This window comes from Engraulis encrasicolus, chromosome 7, assembly GCF_034702125.1.
Source record: "Engraulis encrasicolus isolate BLACKSEA-1 chromosome 7, IST_EnEncr_1.0, whole genome shotgun sequence".
NCBI lineage: Eukaryota > Metazoa > Chordata > Actinopteri > Clupeiformes > Engraulidae > Engraulis > Engraulis encrasicolus.
Window position 1 is genome coordinate 2,941,545 of NC_085863.1, and position 25,097 is coordinate 2,966,641.

Here is a 25,097-nt window from a genome sequence, read left to right on the forward strand (position 1 = left end):
GCCTGTGGTGTCGGAGGGCGCAGCCCACCAGGAGTCGACGACGTACGTGTGTTCCGTTTGTCCCGCCAAGTTCGAGCAGATGGACGCCTTCAACGAGCACATGCGCATGCACGTCACCGACGGATAGCCAGCCAGCCAGCCACAGTCCACCCGGCAACCAGTCACGTTCCACTCAGCCCAACCAATCAAAAAGCTTTCAGTCCACACCTGGCAACCAACCAACCAGTCCAAATCTTTCAGTCCACCCAGCAACCAATAGAAATCCTTTCAGTCCAAACAAGTAACCAGAGAACCAATCAGCATCAGCGGAATACATCATGATTCCAACTCCACCTTCTCAGAACACAGCCGGCCGCCTGACTCCACCCCTTACAGTTCCAGTACGACTCCCCAAATCACACAAAAGAACTTCCTGTTTGTTTGCTATGAACACAGAGGAGGAACACATGAATGGAGGATATGAAAAAATAACTACAATGGCACTAGATTTTTTATGTTCTTTTGTTTTTTCCTTTTTTTAATTGTCTTAAGTGATCTTTTTGAAGGCAATGTTTGAATATATATATAAATACATATATATATATAAATATATATATATGTTGTTAGCACATGTATGCTATTACTACTGGCACATTTTTGAAATATTTTGTCTTTATCTTACGATGTTTCCCTTTTAAAACAGCGTGTTTATGTGTTTTGTTCTCGTTGGCTTTATGGTATGATTTGATTTCTTGGTGTTAAGAATTCCTTCATTGTTGCCTTAAAGGCTGGTGTGATGCTGGCGTGTCGACCAATCCACTGGCTGGATCGCGGCGACACAGCTGTTGCTAGGCGGCCTCTAAACCAATCCGTAATAAGGTGAAGATGTGTGGATGCTCTGACTGAGCTTAAAATAAGTCCTGTGTGTATTGCCGATCACGTTATGTGTTAAACACTACCAGAATCTGGCGTTAAAAAAAAGAAAAAAACCTAAGATTCAGAACTCTTTTCGCATGCACACACACACACACACACACACACACACGCACACACACACACACATTCAGATGCCTGAAAGCCAGTTCCATTCTCTCGTGCTCCACAGCAGTCTGAAGACGGGGGGCATGCGGAGCTCTGGAGCAGGCAACTATGGACACACACACTCTCTCTCTCTCTCTCTCTCTCTCTCTCTCTCTCTCTCTCTCTCTCTCACACGCACACCCACTCACACACACACACACACACGCTCTCTCTCTCTCTCTCTCTCTCTCTCTTTCCTTATCTCTCTCACACACACACACACACACACACACACACACACACACACACACAGCTGTGTAGCTGGCGACTGGACATATCCACTCGTCCGCAGTTCTACACGTCAGCAGTCCAATATCACAGCGTTGTACTATAGAATATTTCCAAGGCATTGCCATGTTACCGTTTCACAGTCTAAGCGTTGGATATCTACAAATATGTTTGGATTTTAGCTGTAGACCGAACTTTGAACGGCTCAAAAAAAAGCGTTCAAGGATAACTGTGGTATCAATATAGTACATGTTGACACAATTTTATATTACTTTTATCAATGACACAAAGAAATTACAAAAGAAAAACAAAACAAAAAAAAAGAAGAAAAAAAAAGCGACACAGATATGCCTTGTTCATTTGTTCATCATTGTGGGGGATTGTAACGGTGAGATGTTGACACTGGGTTTGTGATTAGTGAAGATGACTCGTGTTGCTGTGCCACGATGTTTAATCATGATGATGATGATGATGATGATGATGATGATGATGGTCCTTTTTGTTATTTATTGGCCGTGTAGACGTGAGGGGAGATGATGGCACGTCATGTTGCAGCTGTTCTTGTGACAATTGTCATTGTCATCGTAAAAAAAAAGAAAAAAGAAAAGCACGTGGTACAATTTGGCTTGTAAAGTAGAACTCCAGAAAAATGGCAAACGTGGTTCTTTAAACGGTGTAACGGTTGAGAGAATAATGCTTTTATGCGATTAGTGCGATCAGTGTGTCTCATTTTAATTTCAAACTTCATCTTCAAATTTCTTCATTGTCGTGGATGTTGATCTTGTCAATACTTAAGTAGATTTTATAGTCACTATAGCTCGAAGGTCAACTTATTCCACATTTTGTGCTTGTTTTTATAAATATCCAAAGCAAAAAAAAAAACCTTAGAGGAAGAAAAAACGTAACGCTTTAACGCACATTATGTTTGATTGGTTTGATCTGCATCACACTGCCACAAGAATTCCTTATTGCAAAAAAAAATATAAAACAACAAAAAAAACTACACACACACAAAAACACGACTGTTTTTAAAGACCTCTTCCACTGAAATTACATTGATGCACACAACAGTTTTATTCAAAAAGTAACCTAAAGCATTATCTGACTTTATCCAAGAAGCGTAAAAACAGTTCCTTTCCGAGACTCGTCTTGAGAAGACACCAAGTCTCATGTAAAAGAAAAAAAAACAAAGCGTAATGCTGCCACCTAGTGGTAGCTTTTGGCACCTTCTGGGGAAAAAAAGAAATCAAAAGCCCTATTTTGCCTTTTAACCCAAAATAACTTGATCAAAAGTGTTTTTGTTTTGTTTTGCACTTACTGAAGCAGTCAGCCACATAAGATTTGCACTCATGTTCTATTCTGTGTGACTCCTTCTAAAATGTTTTTTAAAATTTTGTTTAGTATTCTAAATTTCCCTCAGTCTTCTGTAACTGTTTCTTGCCAAACCAAGTTCCTCTCTTCCTCTCTCCTCTCCTCTACTCCCCTCCTCTCCTCTCCACTCCCCTCCTTCCCTGCCTCCTCTACACCCCTCTCCTCTACACCCCTCTCCTCTCTCCTCTCCTCTCCTCTCCTCTCCTCTCCTCTCTTCTCCTCCTCTCCTCTCCTCTCCTCTCTCCTCCTCCTCTCCTCTCTCTCCTCCTCTCCTCTCCTCCTCTCTCCTCCTCTCCTCTCCTCTCTCCATCTCTCTCTCCTCCTCTCCTCTCCTCTCCTCTCTCCATCTCTCTCTCCTCTCTCCATCTCTCTCCTCTCCTCTCTCCTCTCCTCTCCTCTCTTCTCCTCCTCTCCTCTCCTCCCCTCTCCTCTCTCCTCTCCTCTCCTCTCTTCTCCTCCTCTCCTCTCCTCTCCTCTCTCCTCTCCTCTCCCAGCCGTTGTGTTAGAGGGTGTGTAGAGGAGTCCAATGTGTTCAGGGTGCCTGCTCATTCTGTGAGTGTCGGTGCCGTACAGTGATGATTGATTCCTGAAAACTCCCCTGCCTTCGCCCTAATACCCCCATACACCTCCTCTCCCCCTCTGACCCCCACTCACCTTCTCCCCGACACCCCCTTCTCCCAATACCCCCCAACCCCCCCCCCCCCCTAATCAAGACACACCCCCCTCCTGAAGCCCTGATGTCCCCCATGCATCCTGAATGTCACCAGATGAACCCCTCCCCCAACTCTAATGACATCATATAACCCCACCCCAGCTCCGCCTCCCAACTCTAATGACACAATATAAGCCCCGCCTCCAAGTCTAAATGCCACCAGATAAGCTCCGCCCCCAGTCCTAATGTCACGTTCTACACCAGCTGCCCACCAGTGCGTGAGTGACCAAACACACAGCAACCAAAACAAACACACACCACGTCAGATATGCAACTCAACAACAACAAGCCACTTCAGGAAGTACAGCAGTGTTTCAGAGCCAATCAGAGCAGGCAGAGGTCTATATGGGCGGGGGCTGGTGTAGAGGTCTCGCTGTGATTGGGCAAGACCAGCTCTGGTTGGAGGAGGTTACAATGGTTACCGTTGAGCACCAGTTAGCCTGTTCATCTTGCTTCTGCTGGAGGATGGTTGTTGACATGGGGGCTGAGACAGCTTCCTAATATCTGTGTTTTTGCATGCTTGGTATTGTCCAGTAAGCTATTTGTTTGTATTTAGAACTGAGATGAGATGTTGAATGTGTAATTGGTGCACTCCAGCCGCGCTGTTTCCAGCACGAACAGACTTTGAGTCAGAGCGAATTGTAAAGCGACTAAAATGCACCTTCAGCAGTCACATACATTCCTAAGGGCAGCTTTAGCCAGCGAGCGAGCATAGAGAGAGAGCGAGAAACGCTAATGTGCTAACGGCCACAGCTAAGCTGCTTGTTCCCGCCACTGCCGAGCCTGGGGAACAACACGTGTGTGCCAGGCTACCTGGGAAGGCCTATGCTATGCCAGGTGTTGGCTTCAGTAGGCTAGCGAAGGCTCAACAAGGCATTGCAATGGAGGGGTTAGCTGTTAGCTGTTAGCTTCCGAAGATAGCTATGCTGTGGGCTAGCTGTGAGCAAGGCTCTGCTAGCTAGCTAGCTACCTAGCCTAGCCTAGCCCCCAGGCAGTGACCCTGTTGCCCCCTTACACACACACACACACACACACACACACACACACACACACACACACACACACACACACACACACACACACACACACACGTGTGCTAGCCAACGCCTCTGTCCCCCTCACACGTGTGTGTTTGAGCTGCCTCTTCCTTTACCACTGTGCTTCAAACAAACGTCTCCTTGACAACGACTTCAGAATCAACAAACACTTTTTGCTATCCGAAAACAATAGAAACAGACGAAAATAATAGTTATCCAGAAACATATTCTGCTATCCAGATGGAAACAATAGTGCACAGGCTAAACTCCCACAACAATAAAAACAGACGGAAACAAACAAAAAAAACATCTTTAAAAAAATGATAAGAAAAGCAGACAACCAGACAGAAATAGTACAATACAATATCCATAAATCATACATGAATCGTGGCGTACAGGACAAATGCTAGTGTTTTTTTCTCTTTTTTTTCCACTTTTTAATTTGCACATGTTCACTTCCTAAATGTCGCCTGTGCTTTAGTTTGATAAATGAGAAAAAAAACACAGAAATGTGTTCTATTGTTTTTTTTAAATGTTGTTCAATTGTTTTTTCTGCATTGTACCATTTACTTTGTCTGTATGAGACTGAAACAGTGATTTTGTAATTTTTTTGTTTGTTTCAAGAACTGTTGTCTGTTGTGGTTTATGGAATATTGTCTTTGAATGAATAGAAATTTAAAAAAGGCAGAACTGTGGCATGAAAGAGTCTGCGTGCGTGTATGTGTGTGTGTGTGAGTGTGCGTCACCTTTCCCCCTGTCGGCCACAGGGGGTGCTGTTGCATATTTTTGCGGAAAAAAATGTTGCATCTACATTGCACTGTTTTTTCGAGAAAAAAATGAATACCCCACAAAAGTGCACTATTTACTGTTTTATTGATAATTGTGATCTTCTTAATAATCATCACAGTTCGTTTTATGATGCTGTTACACCGAGATACTAGATTATAGTTTTTAGAGATGAATAATGGCAAATATATATTTTTTATTTGTTTGTTATTTTGGGGGATGTGAATTAGGATGGGTGGAGAGGGGTATTTTGAAAGAGTGTTGTTTGAACCTTTTGTTTGTTTCATTACTTGTACTATTTTGAAGCTTTTTAGTTTTTTTGAAAGCTTGTTTTTGCTTTCTTTTGTTTGTCTGAGTATCCCGCTAGCATTGCTATACTGTGTTTCAGTCCTCCCTCTTATCTTCCTTGTGTGTGTGTGTATGTGTGTGTGTGTGTGTGTGTGTGTGTGTGTGTGTGTGTGTGTGTGTGTGTGTGTGTGTGTGTGTGTGTGTCTTCCTCCTTCCTTTTGAACAGTAGCTCATTTTGACGCCTTCATTTTATCACCATCAGTTAGTTATGACAACAAAATAAAACAATAGCTCCATTTTGAACAGTCTTCAGTTACAAAACATTCTAAATGTCTTTCGTAAACGTCCCTTGCTGTAAATGATCCTTCGGGGCTGCTAACGGAGCCTTCCTATTGGCTCTAGTTACCCACTCTAGATAGATAAAGGCTCCTTATTGGCCGACCTGGGTGTGGAGGCGGGGCTGCTAATGGATGTCCTTGAGCGTGTTTGAAACCCAAAGCTATCGACGGTTCTTCCAAACAAGAGGCGCACCACCACCACCTAGAGGCCTCCAAGAGAAGTGTTTATACTGTATGCCCTGCACATAACCACAAGCCAGTACGTGCATACATCATGGTGGATTTGTATTCTACGCAAGTGTTTGTGTGCACATTGAAAGTACAGTTTTAGACTCAGCTCATTTCAGTTAGCACTACACCCTCTGCCACACAGGTGCACATTGCTAACTATAGTGTTGGAGCTGTGCTATGAAAGAGCGACGGAGGGCTACGGCACTCTTGATCAGAGGATACTTGTGCCTCCTTTGGTTAGCACTGGCAGTATGCCAGTCTATGCAGTCCAGGGCGTGTATCGGAACTGCAAGATGTTTAATACCCAGTTTGTCAAAAGCTTTGCATTTAGCAACTTAGCTGGTTACAAATGACACTGCAACAAGCTAAGTTGCTATGCTGGTGCCACTGCTGTGTTAGCTAGGATGTGCTACGCGACTGCGTGTCACGTGTGGAAGATGCCATAGATGTTCTGGACGGTGATTAAAGTTGTCTTGTGACGCCACAGAGATGGCCGATGTACAACTTGGCTGTGTCATGTTTCTGTACTTGCGTTTTTTTGGGCCTTTGAGGTGCTAACTGATTAGCCTGACGATGCTGATCTCTGCATCTGATGACGATCTATACGCATCAGGTGCCAGATTAGCTGCTTAGCTTTGTCACATGATGTCACTATCAGCTGGTTAGCTGTGACGTATGACTCCATTGCCATGTTCACTGACTAGACCTTTGGCTTCTTAGCAGACCTGTACAATGCCAACATTTTGTCACGGTACAGAAAGAGGGAACAAGGTCACACCATCAGCATCTTATGGTTAGTCTCTGGCTTAGACAAGCTCAGATCAAATGGGGTTTGATTGTTTTGTATGGAAGCTCATTTGGCCCAAAAAAGTTTGTAAACTAGTGGAAAGAACTTCTAATAACCAGCTTAACATAACATATTCAGTACCATGCAAAGTTGATGACTTAGTTGCCGTACAGTATTCCAAAGTGTCTCCTGATTAAAAATAAAACAGCATATAGCGTCCATCTGCTAGCTCACCACTCTACTGAAAGTTTGTCACCACCCCTGCACAGTTTGCACTGAGATGCTAGCTGGTCATCCTTGAATCACACAAATTCGATTGCCAAAGTAAGAGGGTGGGGTGACCACATAGAGAAAGCACTAGATCAGAAGTTGAATATTTCTCGATTTGTTGAGCGTGGCATTCGTGGCATTCGTGGCATTCAGCACGACGTTAATAGAGACGACATTCAGTGCAGCAGCCCAGTACAAAGTGAAAACAACACAGCGTAGCAGACGGACGCATTAGCATCAACATTCAAGTACAGCTCGGCTTCTACTGATGCGGCGGCCAATGACATTAGCCACCACGACCCATACCAACCAATTGGAGAGGGGTATAAGCCGGCATAGCCTAGACCAGCCAATCGCAGAGCTCGGTTGAACAGCATGGCTAAGCCTAGCCAATCGCAGAGCTCGATTGAACACCAGCATTCCTCCTCAGACCGGGACGGTGCTGATGGAAGGCTAGTCATTCACTGTGCATGTATATAATATATTATATTCACACACATCTCTCTCTTTCACACACAAACACACACACACTTGCCTTAATTCTAATTCCAAGAAATGCACTACTTAAAGATGTGCTGTCTGATTAGTTTAATCAAATGATAGAACCGGACGTTTTATGAAATAATTTTGTCTTCTGCAGCTTAGCAGCGTGTGTTGTAAGAGCATATTGAAGATGGTGGCACCGCCTCTTGCAAAAGAGAGCGGCGGGCCTCGACTGAAGTGGGAGGGGTTATAAATGAGGGAGGAGCCTGCGTGTTCAGTCATTTTTAGCTTCTCACCCTTTTCAGTCGTGAGAAACAAGTAGGCGAAGATGTATCCAATTTTTGTTTACCATCGACTCCGTCACATCAGTTCTGTGTGTTGGCTTGTCAGCTTGTCGTCGTTGATTGTATCAGGATGTACGACAGCCTCATCAATAGCATTTGACATCTTAGCTTAGCTAGCCGCCATGCTAGCCGCCCTAAATACCAATGCAGTCAACACGTCCACACACAGCAGTGGCGTCCACCAGTATTTTGATGTTGATGAATGCTTGCGTGTGTGTGTGTGGTGTGTGTGTGTGTGATGTTGATAAACGCGTGTGATAGTGTGTATAAGGTGCAGTGTGTGTGTGTGTATACAATACAATCCTCTTTCTGTAGAAATACTTCCTTTCCACAAGTGGACATGTCGTATCGCAACAAGCTCTTTTCTGTCTGCATCTGTGTTGAGGAGAATAAGGCATCCTGTCTGTGTGTGTGTGTGTGTGCGTGCGTGCGTGCGTGTATGTGTGTGTGTGTGTGTTGGGTGTGTCGAATGTGTTTAGGTTAGCGGTGGGCTAAGGCCTAGCTTTAGCATCAGTACCGGCCCTCTCTCCTCCAGTTGCTCCTGTAGCATGCTAGTTCCTCACTGCAGAAGTCTTCGCGCTCTTAGATATGTGTCAGTTTGAAAAGAAAATAATGAACAGTGTATGCATTTGTGTACTCGCAGTATGCCGTTACAATTCTCATCATACATTCGTACTTCTTCTTCTTCTTCTGTTTCCTGTTGGTCTATAGCTTCTCTAGTTTCATTAACAACAGGAGGGTGCGAGGTGATAGAAGCGTTAGGATGTCTTCAGGTTCATCTGTCTTTGCCGTTTGTCATTTGTCGTTGCTCCTCCTGGTCGGTTGAAACCAAGTGCAGAGTGGATGTATTGTGCTGTGAAGTAGTTTTGATGTTTACGTGGGGTTGAGGGTTTTGTCACGGCCATGTGAGAGAATGTTCGCTTTGTATAGTAGAGTAGCCATAACAGCGATGTCTTCATCTGTTAGCTTCACGATCTTCTGATGGGCAAAGCCGTGGGCGTAATGTCCATCACGTGCTGCCGTCCTGGTTGGAGCGCGTGACCTGTTGGCCCTTCTGGGGTGCGTTTCTCGATCTCGACAACGACAGCGTCGTCATAGCAACTTACTTTGTTGCGATGCAATTTCCCATTGGCAAGTTACAGGTTAGCAACACGAGAAATGGCAAGAGGAAAGTATAGCGAGCGCTCTATAGTCTTTTCTCCAAGTTGAAGGGGTGCATCTGGTTATTCCTTTTACGACTTCATATATTTCTGAGTTATATCCTAAGCACTCTCGTTTGGGTCAAGGTAGTTGCAGTATTTAAAAACCCTTTGAAGGATATATCTCAGAAGGATAGAAGTCAGAAGGATTTAAATCAGTAGTCAATGCCTTCGAGAAGTACAGTAGGCTGGAGTTTGCCTACCAAGCTGCTGTGGGATACCATCCATCATAGAGACCAAAGGTGGCATTTAACTCTTACCTACACTCTCTTCGCCGCCCCAGCTAGCCTGCCTTAATGCTGAGGTGTATTCTTGGTGGCGTATGCTTGATGGCGTATGCTTGGTGGCGTCTCGAGTAATTAGTTTTGCATTTGGCGTTGACGTTGTGTGTGCCATCAAACTACAGCAAGGGGAGCAGCAGGCCCCGTGTGAAAACGTACGGAAGGTGAAGTGCTAATGATACGACCTTGTGATAACCTTGAGGTGACAACATGCAAATGACCGTGTGGGTCCTCTGATGCCTTTTAGTAACACACTGTGACATTCAGGTAGAGCAGAGTGAGGTCACCGGAGTGGGCTCTCCTGATTGGCCCCCGTGGCCTGCCATGCATCTGAAAGTGGGATGTTCTGTCTCCGTGGAGACCACTTGGTCACGCCCCCCCTGATACTCTAACCTTATGCAAGTTCCCATAACAACAGGTGAAGGTGAACTGTCCCCACAGTAAGAATCTGCTCAGTGCAGGCAGAGTTGTGTAAAGTAATACTCATTAAGGTGTAATCACAATATTAGTGATATATGACATGGTTTCAACTTTGTAATATCATACCACTAGTGTTGTGATTACATTACACCTGTTACTTTTACTTTGTACAACTCTGGTTCATTACACCTGTTACTCTCACCATATACAACTCTGGTTCATTGCATCAGGAAAACTAATGGGGCTGTAAATATGTGTTTGATACTCCCTCCCTTTGCCAGGAGGTGATGGTGGATTGGGCTGGTGAGTTGCCATTGTGGACATTTAGACACTGCATGATAAGATTTGTATTTGTAGATCAGACAACAAGTGCCTAAGGGACACTGTCGTGTGCAACATCAACACACCCCCCCCCACACATACATACGTCGCATTAGAACACACTCCAGCTCTAAGGGCACATCCGTTGCGACAGCACTGCGGAGCACTATCGCTTCCGACAACTTCGGTTAGCCCTGCACACTGTCGCAGACGTGCTATAAACAATGAGTAGTCATTTTCATCACAGCAGAGCAGGATTAACAATGAGCTGCTCCAACGAAATAGAGCTCTGCCGTAATTGGCAGCCAACATCAGCGGAAATCCGTAGACATCGGTGTCGGTGTGCAGGGTTGAAATTGAAAACAGTGGAATCGATCGCAAAGCATCCCTGTGACCTTGAACAACACAGAGACCATCCAGACTGCCTGATAGTGAGTGACCTAGTTCATAAAGACCAGAGACAAAGTGACCTTGTAGAGAGGGAGCAGTTCATACAGTCACCTTATGAATTTGTACAAAGATGAGTCTGCTGTCTGAGTGAGATGGGTCAAAGTTAGAGTGTTGTTGGTGTGTTTAGTGCGTTTTTGGGTTGCTAACTGTTAGCTTTTTGCTAGATCTCCACTGGTTAGCGAGTTATTGTGGCTCTCCACTGGTGAACGCGTTGTTGGGTTGTAACTGGTTAGCGGGTCGTTAGCGGTTTTGTTGGGTGTCTCCACTGCTTGTTAATATGTTGTTGGCTTGCCACGGGTTAGCTTGTTGTTGGGTTAGCTTGTTGTTGGGTTAGCGTGCTGTTTGGTTGCCACTTGTTAGTGTGTCATTAGCATGTTGCTAACATGTTGTTGGGTTGGCATGGGTTAGCGTGTTGTTCACGTGTTGTCAGGTTAGCGTGTTGTTGGGTTGCCACGGGTTAGCGTGTTGTTAGCGTGTTGTTGGGTTAGCCTGTTGTCGGGTCTCTCCACTGCCATTAATTGAGATTGTTTTGTTGCCGTGAGGAGAGTAGCGTGAGCAATAACAAGCTGCTATGGCAGCATCACCCAGAACGCCTGAACGACATCCAATACTGTAAACTGCTATCATCCGATACTGTACCCCCCTCCTTTGTACTATAGTCCTCCTGAACACATGATGTAAACACAATCTAAACTGCTATATATCTAGCTCTGCCTGCTGTTAGCGTAGCGTATCGACACTAGCACACCAACCGACCGACCGCCTTCCAGCCGCCATTCTTTTACTCCGCATTCCGTTTCAGCTTCTGTTTCCTCCTCATGTCCATCTCACTATAATATAACCCACTGTTTGCAATGTAGGTCTTTAGCCGTACAAGGATATACTTAACTAACTTCACATAACCCAAAGACTACAGTTTAAGATGACATAGATTACAAGATAACATACAGTTTATATTACAGTACTCCATTTAACATTACTCTGGTGTATGATATTCTAATATGCAGTTGTACAATATTATATATTATACATAAACATACAGTACATACATATTTTACAGGCTTCATACAATTTATTCAGAAACATACCAGTGGCTAATGGCTTATACGAGAAGATATGTTGCAGATAGATATCACCCAGCTGGGGTGTCCATCACCAGGCCGCAGGCTAGCATCATGCAAAGGCGTACTTATCTCACGCCGTGTTGTGGCGAGGTGCACTTACTTTGCATGTTAAGTTGTGCTCTGCAACGCCGTGTTGTGGCAAGGTGCACTTACTTTGCATGTTAAGTTGTGCTCTGCAACGCCACAGTAAAGCATTTTTGTCACGTGACCAGGCTCACGCGAGGCAGGTTAGTTTTCTTGCCGTCGTCGGGAATTTCTGTGGCCCGCGGCAAAATTCTGTTGCTAAACATGAAAACGCTCAGCCGTGCCCTGACTACAACCATCCCTGACCCTAACCTGTCAGCAAAGCAACGTTTCTGCCTTTTCACGTTTGCCAAGAACAGCGCAACAAGTTAGGAGAATGGCCAAATTCTGCCCAGAACAAAACCACCACTAACCCTAGCCTGTCACAGGACGTTGTAGTGCACATGTTAACACGCAAAGCTCCTAGTGTACAGTACGCACGCGACAGGCGGTTCAAGCCGGCGTGTTATCCAAACGCTTTTGCGTGATGCCATGCTGCTAGCTGGGGTGTTGATGACCTCACTGTTGTTTATGGCGTCTTTTGTTGTTGTTGTTGTTTGTTGTTGTTGTTTGTTGTTGTCATAGGGATGAGTTAGTGGATGTTTTTAGTGGACATGACAGTCGCAGTTCACACACACACACACACACACACACACACACACACACACACACACACACACACACACACACACACACACACACACACACACACACAGATACAAAGTTGACCCGGCTTCCTGACCCAAAAACAATAGACCACAGTCCACTCACTCACACGTACACACTGGGCCATAGACATTGACCCAAAAAACATACACATAGACAACCCTGCAAGCTGACCCATCAGCACACACACACACATACCTGTACACTCTCCCAACAGCCCAATCACGCACACACACACACACAGACACACACACACTAGTCACATCCCCTTTGCTAAATGTAGCCCCTCCCCTTTTAAACAATGCTGGAATTAAAGCCTCTTAAATACCCTTGTCTGCGAATTTAGAATGTACACACTCCTTATTGCAAACACAAATACTGCCAACAGCATTTCAAAAAGTTGAAAAAGAATAATTTTTTAAAGTAGGAATGCTTTCCTTTCCTTATTAAGCTACACGGGGTGCGTTTCTCGACAACATTGTTGCTCACTAAGTTAGCAACTTACTAGGTTCCAATGCAACTCTCCATTGGAAATCTAAGAAGTTGCTAACTGTGTTGCTACGATGCTTTCGAGCATCTTTCGGGGTCCAGATCTTGTGTTGAGTTGATGTGAAAAGAAACTACTAACTAGACCAAAACAAGTCACAGCTGTAGATGTTCCCAACATGCCCAGTCGGGGCGCGCCCTTGTCCGATGTGGGCGTGATCTTGTCCAGTAGGGGCGTGGCCAGCCGGATTGTTAATGCCCCGGATGCCCAGCAGCTGTTGCTATGAAAACCAGCAATATTCTATGTAATTAAAGTAGCTTTAAGTTCAGAGCACTGCAGCTTTTTCTTCTGAATAACAGAAACACACACACACACACACACACAACCCCGACGTCACATATCCAAGCAAACACCACAACACACACACACACATTCACACAAAACATTTCGAGGTAGGACAGTTTGGTAGGAACAGAAATTGACCAATGAGAAATGAACAACTGCCCCTTTAACGAATTTATATTCCCTGGACCTGCCCCATTAATGTGCCCTTAATACTGTATGCCCCTATTATGTTATTTAATGTGGCCACTGCCTCCCCCAGCCCTGTGGAGGGCGCCAATGCTGTTTCCTCTACACTCCCCAGCAGAGGAACACTCTCAGCATTGCTAGCACCTTAGCTTTGCTAGCACCTTAGCATTGCTAGCACCTTGTCCCCATGGGTGAACTGAGTTCTGCACCTGTTTTTTTTTCTTCAGATGAGGATTTCAGATGATTTTGTTGTTATTACCTGTCTTGAATACTTCTGACACTACTTTTATGTGTGTTTTGTACAAAAAGAGGAAAAAGTGTAACATTATCTCCTGGGTTCTTGCTTGCACAATCTTGGCTCTAATCAGCAGACCTGCCCTTACCGACATGGCTGGCATCTCAGTGCCTATTGACCTTAGCAACATGTCCTCCGCTCTCCAGAGTCTGACTTCAGCAACATGAACACCTGTCTGTCCAGGCATAGATACAGTATATCTGTGGTGTCTGTCTGATATAGAAACAGTATATTACCATTTCCCAATGTCAAGTGTCCTAGCCTTGGTAGTGCATCAAACGCCTAGTGATTGGATACTCCACGGAGTTCACCAAAGAGTATGCAATCACTGGGCATTTCACGCACTACGAGGGCTAGAACACTTGACATTGGGAAATTGTATATCTATGGTGTCTGCTTGCGGATTGTAGGTCTACATCTGTGGTGTCTGCCAGCGGACGTCTCCTGTAAGACGCAGCTGGATGACCTTTGACCTTTCGCCAAATGGGCTGCCAGGCCTGCTGGCTCCTGTCCTGCTGATGGCCATGCCATTAGTCCTGTGTAGCCCTCAGACACCAGTGCAGATACACACGCTTTGGCGGCGCAGGTCAATGCAGATGCTACAGGGAACCAACACAAGTCACAGAGAGTGTGTGGCAGTGGCAGTGTGTGTGTGTGGAGCGTTGGGCGTGTGTGTGTGTGAGGTCGTCATTGCGAGCACATCTGCCGTGTTGTCCTGTCGGTCGTTGTCACCTGCGTGGTCACCTGACCTGCTAGACTGGTCACCTGGCGTGCCATTGGCTGTCTCTGGTGTCAGTCAGCGAGCCTAATCAAGCTCATTTGCTATAGGAGAACCCTAATCAAGCCGATTGGCTATTGTGCAGACATTAGATCTTGGGCTGCAAGTCACTGGCCGCGTTTGTGACTGCTTATTTCTGTGTGGTCTATGCAGCATGCATGCGCATTGCGAAATTACGATGCATTCTGGTTAATGCATTGAAATGGCGAAGTGCACATGTGCGCTGCGCACACTGCATAGATATGCTGCTAGTCAGACTAGTGGCTTGCAGCCTCAACACTGCAAAACATTGCAAGCCAGTTCAACTTAAAAAAGTAAGTTGCCCTGCTGCCTCAAGTTTGTATGTTAACTAAACTCTGGGCTTTCTCAAGTTGAGTTAACTTACAAACTTAAGACCGCAGGGCAACTTACTTTTTTAAGTTTAACTGGCTGTAATGGTTTCCAGTGAATGCCAAGCGTGGACTCTGTAGATGACCCTCTTCTCTATACTCACTGTCTTTTCAAACAGTTCCTTTTTTTGCGTGACCAAAAGTAACAAACTTGACTTGATTTATTTATATTTTACACAAAGGTATAGCCCAAATGGTGAACACAAACACATTTTACACTGTAGAAGACAGGTAGTGTGCTATTTTGGGTTTTCTGCCCACTTACGCACATTTTCCGAAAGCCAGTTTTTCATTGAAAAAAAGAAAGATTTTTTTAAAAGTCACGATGCCTTGTAGATCTTCAAAAAGCACCCCCTTGCAAAAATACTTCCAAACCACTGTCTAGTGAAAAGGCCTCCCTCCAACCACTACAAGTAAAAAAAAAAACTAAACAAAACAAAACAACTTAATGCAAAAACACTTTAAAGAACAACCTGGTGTTGCAACAATGTATCCAAATCAAATACAGAAATTGACAAAAAAATCATTTTAAAGCAAAAACTTACCACTTTCTCGACCTGGACAAGAGATTTTGCACTAAAAGAAAGGACCCCCACCCTTGGCTGCGGGTGCGAGCGGGCTCCTCTTCCTTCTACAGAGATAGCAATACGCCAACCAAGAGATACATTGGAACTCCACCGCGCCGCGCGCTCGCCAAGCAACCACATTCTAGAATATGACAGAGTTGCATCCGCAGTGCACTGACCATGCTCTTCGATGTGTGTTCCTTAAGTTTTGTGTGAAGGAATCGGATTCTCCGAGGAGGAGTTTTCTTTGTCTGTTTGCTTGTTTTGTTTGTTTGTTTGTTTGTTTTTGTTTTGTATTTATTGCTATGTGCTGATCCTGGCCATCTGAGTGGAATAGAAGTAAACATCAGTCTTTTCCTTGTCTAAGAATGTGTGGTTTGTCGTTCATTTCTTTTCTTTCCTTTTTTCGTTGTTGTGTAATATCACTCGCCTTACGTGAGAACCTTTTCCTTCACTTGATGTCCATATAGAGATGAGATGAACCCCTGACTTCTCCAATCTCACACACACACACACACACACACACACACACACACACACACACACACACACACACACACACACACACACACACACACACATGAGCCCCTGACATCTCCAGTCACACACACACACTCACACACGAACTCCTGAGGTCTCCAGAACTATGTCCAGCATCCCTTTCCCCACTCTTCACACACACACACACACACACACACACACACACACACACACACACACACACACACACATGCACATGTACACACACTCGCCCATGTGGTGTGTTGCCATGCTGATGAGGTGTGTAACTAGTCGACTCGCTCATGAAGTAGCTAGAGTGTAGTGAGAGGCTCCACTCCCCGCCGCGCTAAGCGGCTAAGTGGCTAAGCAGCTCCTAGCAGCTGGATGTCACCTCTGAACTCTGACCTTTGATCCCTCCTGGTCCAGACCTTCCCCCTAGGGCCAGTGGGAGTGGCCACCAGCCAGCACGCCACTCCCTCATTGGCCAAGAGGATGTGTATCCCCCAGGGGGGGCGGGACTTCCCATACTGTATGTACATACGTAGGCTTCCCATTTACAAACATTCGTGCTGTGAGAAGGGGCAAGATGCCAAGCAGCCAACCACGTGCTGACATTTTTTGAGTGACAGCAGTTTCCAACTATCCGAGGTCGAAGAGTGCGCAGCCAGGGATTGTTTAAAAACGGGAAGCATAAAGTATAGTAGGGTACAGTATATCTGCACCTGTCCTGCACCTGCAGTACACCCCCTAGTGGTCACCTGTGTGAGTGCACAGCCGAGTAGACTGGAAATCCAGTGTACTGTAGAGGATGCACTCCTACTCTTTTCAGGCCGACAGGAACGCTTTTCCACACGCGACTGTGTGTTAACCAGATGAACCTGCTGACGCCCACGTTATTGCCACGTTAATGGAGAAAACCCAAGTCATTTCTGGTTCGCATTCATTGCGACCCAACTTTCCAGTTCTCGAACGCTGGAGATTAGGTGTGGTAACGGGCACGGGCACGGTTCTCCGTCGGCCTGAACGCACCTTCAGTCACGCTGTGTCCTCAGCCGGAAGAGCTGGGCGGCAGGAGAGGAGGAGGCGGCAGGAGAGGAGGAGGCGGTAGGAGAGGAGGAGGTGGGGGAGACAGGCAGGTCTCTGTAGACATCACTCTGGCGGCAGGAGTCTCTAGTGTCCTGGGGGAGGAGAGACATGGAGGAGATGGGAGAGATACTCTGGCTGCAGGAGTCTAGTATCTGTAGACATCACTGCAGTAGTCTCTAGTGTCCTGGGAAAGGAGAGGCATGGCCTTGCTGCAGGAGTCTGTAGTGTCCTGGGGGAGAGACATGGAGGAGATGGGAGAGACATGGAGGAGAGACATGGAGGAGATGGGAGAGACAAGGCCACTCTGGCTGCAGGAGTCTAGTAGCCTCTCTGTAGACATCACTGCAGTAGTCTCTAGTGTCCGGGGGGAGAGACATGTCCACTCTAGCTGCAGATGGGAGAGACATGTCCACTCTAGTTGCAGGTGATGGGCCACTCATGTCCACTCTAGCTGCAGGAGATGGGAGAGACATGTCCACTCTAGTTGCAGGTGATGGGAGAGACATGTCCACTCTAGCTGCAGGTGATGGGCCACTCATGTCCACTCTGGCTGCAGGTGATGGGAGAGACATGTCCACTCTGGCTGCAGGAGATGGGGGAGACATGTCCACTCTGGCTGCAGGTGATGGGAGAGACATGTCCACTCTGGCTGCAGGTGATGGGAGAGACATGGCCACCCTAGCTGCAGGAGATGGGAGAGACATGGCCACTCTAGCTGCAGGTGTCTAGTCTTGGGGGAGAGACATGTCCACTCTATCTGCAGGTGTCTAGTCCTGGGGGAGAGACATGTCCACTCTGGCTGCAGGAGATGGGAGCGTCTCAGTAGCGTAGCCTGAATAGAGTCGCAGATTATGTGCAGTTTTATTTAAACAGTTTTATTTCTAAACATTTAGTTTGATTTTGATTATGAGGGGAAAAACTAGCGACATTCTTTCACGTGTTTCAGTTCGTATACCTTTGGCACTTTTAGTTGATGTGATGGTGTGTGTATGTGCGTGTGTGTGTGTGTGTGTGTGTGTTATATATTTGTATCGAGGGATTTGTTTGTTTTTTTGTTTGTTGTTGTTTTGTTTTTTTTCTTCCTTACGCCGTTCTTTTCAAAACGAAACAAAAAAAAAAAATTCTAGAAGACGTAATAAAATAAAAGTACGTTTCTCTTGCCAGCTAGCGTGCTGTGACTCGTTACACATAGGGAACCATGTTAATGTGCCTTCTCTTCTCTTCTCTTCTTCTCTTCTTCTCCTCTCTTCTCTTCTTCTTATTCTCTTTGTACGTCTTGGTGAAGCTGTTGTAGTGAAGATGAAGCTAGCATACAGTATATATATGTAAACCTAATCATGATACCATGAGACAAAAACAAAAACAAAACAATTGGAAACCAGCTTAAGGTTGTTGTTCTTTGCACTATATAACCCATTGCTTTGACCTTGTCCTTTATTTTGTATCGTGATGTGTATTTATAAACGGAAACTAATAAATGAATCAAATTGAAGTATAGTTTGTTGGTTTGTTTGCATTGCTTTTCTATTTACACAGACCCCATTCTGTAGTGTCTATTTAATGATTGCCAAACAATCAACACTGGAAACTAGAGATGCACCGGATCCTGATTTTTAGGATCCTGCCGGATACCGGATCCACTGCTTAAGATCCTGCCGGATCCGGAACCGGATACCGGATCCTACAAAAGGGTTGAAACATATAGTCTGCTCGCACACATGGGCCCTTTTTATAACGTTGGCTCAAACTACGTTTTAGACTCATTGGCTTGCTGCCACACTGTCTGCAACGGCCTCTTCCAAAGAGCTTTCACTCCATGCAGCGATTGGGGTTATGAAAGACTGACTGAAAAGCCTAGTCTAGAGATGCACCAGACCCTGATTTTTGGGTAACATGCCGGATACCGGATCCACTGCTTAAGATCCTGCCGGACTCTTATCCTGTGAAAAACCCGGATCCGGTGCATCTCTACTGGAAACAAACACAAACATACTGACAAGTCGGTACAGGTTTGAAATGCCTCAGACCACATAGAAGATAAACAGACACATGTAATACTTTAAACGTAAAATTAAAATAAATAGAAAACATCATCAAAGCCATATAAACTACTGCCAACCATGATATATTAACGCAACATCAAAACCATATAGCCAACCATGATATATTAACACAACATCAAAACCATATAGCCAACCATGATATATTAACACAACATCAACACCATATAGCCAACCATGATATATTAACGCAACATCAAAACCATATAGCCAACCATGATATATTAACACAACATCAAAACCATATAGCCAACCATGCAATATACACAATAATTGACTTGTGATTTAATGCAGAGGCCCCCGGGTCTGAATTTGACATCCCTGGAGTACAGTGTGTGGAGTAATGTGAGGTGCAGTATATTGATATGGGATTTAATGCAGAAGTAGAAGTAGAAGTAGAAGTACTCGTACAAGTGTAATTATAACACTAGTACATAGTTCCAACTTTGCAATATCACATTAAACATGTAATTACTACATGGGTAAGAGTACTTCTACTTGTTCTTTATATAACTCTGACTTAATCAAGCCACCCATTCCAAGGTCGAGGCCCTCTCATTGGGCCACAGCTGCCTGCTGTGTGTAGCATACAGGGTGATTTGCTCGACATGTTTTCCTTGCCATGTCAGCTTGCAGCTGCAGGGGTTTAGCTCGCTAGGCTAATTGTATTATTCTACATTTCCTCATGACTGTTTCAAGGGGGAATCATTTAACTGTAACACCTTAGTACCCAGTGGTGTGACATCTTAACGAGAGAGCTGGTGTGATAACACACACACACACACACACACACACCACACACACACACACACACACACACACACACATGCACGCACACATGCACATGCTCACACAAACACATAACACACACACACACACACACACACACTCACACACACACACACACACACTGCACCAGCTCTAGTTAGTATGTCACACCACTGGTTACTAAAACGTTGATGAACACACACACACACACACATGCGCGTACACACACACACACACACACACACACACACACACACACACACACACACACACACACACACACACACACACACACACACACACAGAGAGAGCGCAGCGTGCACACACATACTACATTTGACACTTTCATCCAAAGGAGCCCACACACACACACACACACACACACACACACACACACACACACACACACACACACACACACACACACACACACACACACACACACCTGATCCTTGCAGCTATAGTGTGATAGCTTAACGAGTACTGGTGTGATAGCACTCATTAACACACACACACGCACACACACACACACACACACACACACACACACACACACACACACACACACACACACACACACACACACACACACACACACACACACACACACACGTGTTCAGACTTTGGCTGCCCCATTTGGCTGTGGTGTTTCCTGCAGCTTAATCAGTCCACTCCCTTCAGCTCAGTCTCTAAGTCACTACCTATGGTAATGTAACAGTCTCTAGTGTAATAACTACAGTCTCTATTGTAATGTATCAGTCTCTAATGCAGACGTCACCAACATGGTGCCCGCGGGCGCCAGGTAGCCCTCCAGGAGCTTCTGAGGTGCCCACCAAGGATGTTAATAAACAGTCACAACTACAAGATTTTAGTCACAGTTAATGCTTTTCTTAATTTAAATATGAGATTATTTCTTTATAGCCTACAAAGAACATTTTCTTATAACTTATAATCAAATTATCATTCAACCTAGAGTGATTTGGGAATGATGTCAAGACATCAGTAGAGGATTTTGAACAAAAGTAGCCCTCAGGTAGCCCTCAGTAGCCCTTGGTAGCCCTCTGACCCAGAAAGCTTGGGGACTCCTGCTCTATTGTAATAACTACAGTCTCTATTGTAATGTATCAGTCTCTAGTGTAATATATTGAATATTTATTATACACTCTGACAAGGAAACATTTCTAACACATGGATTGTGTTAACATAGTTTTAACTATAATAATACGTTGAGTGTGACATAAGATTGGTATTATTCTCAAACATGGGCATCACAGGCACAGGCACAGTCCATTCCTGGTTTAAATCCTACCTCTCCGGGCATTCGTTTAACCCTCCTGTTATCCGCAGATTTAGGTTACATCCGTGATCCTTGGGGTCATTTTGACCCCAGCCACTTAAATGTCTACAAAATCAGTAGAAGTAAAAACGTTTGCACCGGTTTATGCCTCAGATATTTACTGTTGCTCTGTTGGGGACATAAAAAAGCCCTTTAGATAAGTCCTAGCACCCCCACACACAGCCAACACACCAAAATAACTAATCCATGACTAGGCGAAAATGTGCAACAACTGCCCAAAAGTTGCCTTGAATTAGTTTTGACCCTCGTTCACATCATACACTGTTAGTTCAGAGCCAGGCCAGAGTCATGAATAGAAAAGAGTTGTGTATATCCCATTGGCATGCGTGGGCAAGGGGCGGGGTCTATTTTCCGTGTCATGGCTCCTCCCTGTAGACTTCAAGAAGTTCCATATCCGGAAGTGGGCCCCGTAGACTTTCGTTTGACTGTCGACACCTTTCTCGGTAAGTTGATAAATGGGAGAACAAATCGAAATGTTTTCTGTGTTTCAGTATCCGTTGTCTAAAGTATAGCCTTCAATTATGTAATTGCATGTGGTTTGCATGAAAATTGCGATGTCGATGTTAAAGACGAACGCTGTTTAGGAATGAATAACCACTTCTGGTAGCTTAAGTTAGCATAGCGGCTTGGCTCCGGTCCAACTTCACAAGTGGCTACGTTACAATCCTATACAATGCGCTACTATCTGTATCATAAACGACTGTGTTTTCTACTTCCCACATTCATATAACGCCATATTACCCGTGTACATTCGTGGTTTGATCTTCCCAGCTATTTGAATGCATGTAGCTGCATGTGGTTAGCGTAGCGAGTAAGCATTTACGTGTGGATGTGTTGGCTAGCTACAAAAATTACAATTGAGTCCCGAATATTAAAGTACTGAAGTTGATGACCCCAGGTATTTCAGAAACCGAGAAATATATATTTCTGTTGAGTAAACCATGGATGTTTGCTGAACAGTTGCTGAACAGTTTGCTGAACAGTTTTGAAGTTGGCTAGTCGAACTACTATGCACAGTCCGTAGCCAGATGTGCACCGCATTGACAATGCGCCGTATACCTGTATTTCTCCTTTTAGCTCTGTGAAATCAAATAGTTTCTGATTGATTTGAATGAGTGGTGGATTAATGTCTATTTTTTTTGTCTGCCAGTCTATCACTCCTCTATCACTCATCTGTTTTGTGTGTTTGATTAGGGACTTTGGTTCGGCATACACTGCTGGCTGTACCTATTGTTGTCATTACTACCATGTGGGACACAGTAAGATGCGTAAGATGCCTTGTGAATCTAAGGTAATTATTGTATTGAATTTGTGTTGTTATTATTACTATGTGATTCTTTACTTCACTGATGACCCCTGAACAGATTGTCAGTGCCCTTCCTAACTTCATGTGTTTCTTTATTTCATTGCTCCAGCTGTGTCATATTCACTCATCATTGACTGATGACCCCTGAACAGATTTCCGGCCCTTCTTCATACAGCTTGTCTTCCACCTTCACAGTCATGGTGTGTATATTGTTATTACAATGTGATTCTTCATTTCATTGCTCGTCTTCATACAGCTTGCCCCCCTCCCCACATTCACAGCTTGGTGTGTTGCTATTATTACTATGTGATTCCTCACTTCACTGATGACCCCTGAACTTCATGTGTTTCTTTATTTCATTGCTCCAGGTGTGTCATATTCACTCATCATTGACTGATGACCCCTGAACAGATTGTCAGTGCCCTTCCTAACTTCATGTGATTCTTTATTTCATTGCTCCAGGTGTGTCTTATCCACTCATCATTGACTGATGACCCCTGAACAGATTGTCAGTGCCCTTCCCAACTTCATGTGTTTCTTTGTCATTGCTCTTCCTCATACAGCTTGCCCCCACACTCACAGCTTGGTGTGTATATTGTAACAATGTGTTTCTTTATTTCATTGCTCCAGATGTGTCATGTTCACTCATCATTCACAGATATCCGGCCCTTCTTCATACAGCTTGCCCCCTCCCCACATTCACTGCTTGGTGTGTTGTTATTATTACTATGTGATTCTTTACTTCACTGATGACCCCTGAACAGATTGTCAGTGCCCTTCCTAACTTCATGTGTTTCTTTATTTCATTGCTCCAGCTGTGTCATATTCACTCATCATTGACTGATGACCCCTGAACAGATTTCCGGCCCTTCTTCATACACCTTGTCTTCCACCTTCACAGTCATGGTGTGTATATTGTTATTACAATGTGATTCTTCATTTCATTGCTCGTCTTCATACAGCTTGTCTCCCACCTTCATCTGGTTCTTCACTTAATTGCTCCAGGTGTACCATATTCACTGATAATGATATTTGTTGTTCATATACAGCAGCATAGACCCCTTTTACAGTTTTAATTTTCTGTCTATTTCAATGTTACACGTTGAGTATGACCGCTGCATGTCTGTGTTGTTGACAGGCACAACACTCAGGAGTGCTGTGAGTTGCATGACACCTGCAGAGGCTCCATACTACAGACTACTACTACTCGGTACTACAGAAACCGGATCACTTGACAAGCCTGTGTCCTGTTTTGGCCTTCCACACTCTGTAGGATTGCATAGGCTCCATTTCTTCTCCCACATCACCATTCCAAAACAACTCCAGATGTTTCGTTTGTATTATGGCCAGTTTCTTTACATCTGTTACACTACCTGTGTTTTGCACCCAAAACTGGACTGCTCTATCTGTTTCTTGTTTTTTATCATTATCACTTGCATTGCTGTAAATATGTTCCATTAGCTCAGTTTTGCAACTATGAAGTGTACAGTTTTGTTGTTGTATTACTGTTACGCTGAGCAAAAAGAAACCTCAAACCTTACTCTTAGGCCTATGTGAATTCTTCATGCGTGTCGTGCTCTGTCAACAGTTTGATGCTTACAAAGCATTCCAAGTGTCTGTATGATGTTCTACCATTATGCTATGCCTTCACACAGTTAATAACAAAAGGTATACAGTATTAAAAATGCATATTCACACTAGGTTATTGTCTAACTTGGCACCATAGCAGTGAGCATCCAGTGTATTTCTGTGTTCAAAACATACATAAATACATTTAAAAAAAAATTAATTGACCCACTCAAGTACTGGTTATACAGTCTTTTTTTAATTATAATTTATTTAGTCCACATGACAGATCCATGGCCCTGCTCCATGCCACTGATTCAGAGTCGTGTGTAGGGACTACACGTCTCTGCCCTGATCCTCTTCACTCTGCCTGCATGCAACGATGCATGTTTTTGGCAGGTCTGATGCAGCCTCATAAAGGCTAAAGCTGGCCTGCGTCTCACTGCTAGAGATCTATAGACATACAAGTGTATGTGATTAGTTTTTAACGAATTAATATTTGTAGTGTAAATAATGAACACAACGCTTTTGCGATTACAGTCAAAAGCTACCAAGAAAGTTAGCATCTCATAGGTAAGTGGCGGGCTCCTGGCTAAGCTAATGGTGATTTCCCTCAAAACGTGATAAAAACACACCAGTTCTACGACAGTAGCGTGTAAACAACACAGTATTTTATATCACCTAGATGTACTAGACGAATTACCTAAAAAAATGGGATGGATCCCGTTTGTGTGCATATTTATTCAATGCTTACCGTAGAAAGGCTTATTCTGCTCAGTAGAAGTCAATGACGGCTCTCTGTTTGTTTAGAACTTTAGCGTGTCTTTAGCGTGTCTACACAGCCACTAGGTGACTTTCCCGCCGAGATCAAAGGTAGGCGTAACTCTGTTATCAATGGCTCTGCCCTAAATAAAGCAAGATGTTCTGTTCTAAATAACTTGTGTCCATG

At 44.5% G+C, this 25,097-nt stretch overlaps 1 protein-coding gene and 2 long non-coding RNA genes across 6 annotated transcripts in view; all 3 read left to right on the top strand.

The window, feature by feature from the left end:
- The window catches only part of zbtb20 (zinc finger and BTB domain containing 20), a 70,750-nt gene extending 68,446 nt beyond the window's left edge, over positions 1-2,304 (top strand). For all 3 annotated transcript variants that reach the window (XM_063202712.1, XM_063202713.1, XM_063202714.1), the window contains one exon: positions 1-2,304. This exon is cut by the window's left edge and continues 574 nt beyond it. In XM_063202712.1, coding sequence (XP_063058782.1) covers positions 1-127 — 127 coding nt within the window. In that variant the 3' untranslated portion in view covers positions 128-2,304.
- Positions 2,305-3,077: 773 nt separating this feature from the next.
- On the top strand, positions 3,078-18,588 carry LOC134452349 (uncharacterized). The gene is made up of 2 exons (XR_010035444.1): positions 3,078-17,746; positions 17,897-18,588. It is a non-coding gene; the product is annotated as an uncharacterized LOC134452349 (long non-coding RNA).
- A 4,087-nt stretch (positions 18,589-22,675) lies between these two features.
- Positions 22,676-24,282, top strand: LOC134451900 (uncharacterized). 2 transcript variants are annotated; one of them, XR_010035306.1, is made up of 3 exons: positions 22,676-22,782; positions 23,398-23,488; positions 23,721-24,282. It is a non-coding gene; the product is annotated as an uncharacterized LOC134451900 (long non-coding RNA). The 2 variants fall into 2 exon arrangements; XR_010035307.1 differs by lacking the exon at positions 22,676-22,782 and adding an exon at positions 23,096-23,291.
- Positions 24,283-25,097: the final 815 nt, after the last annotated feature.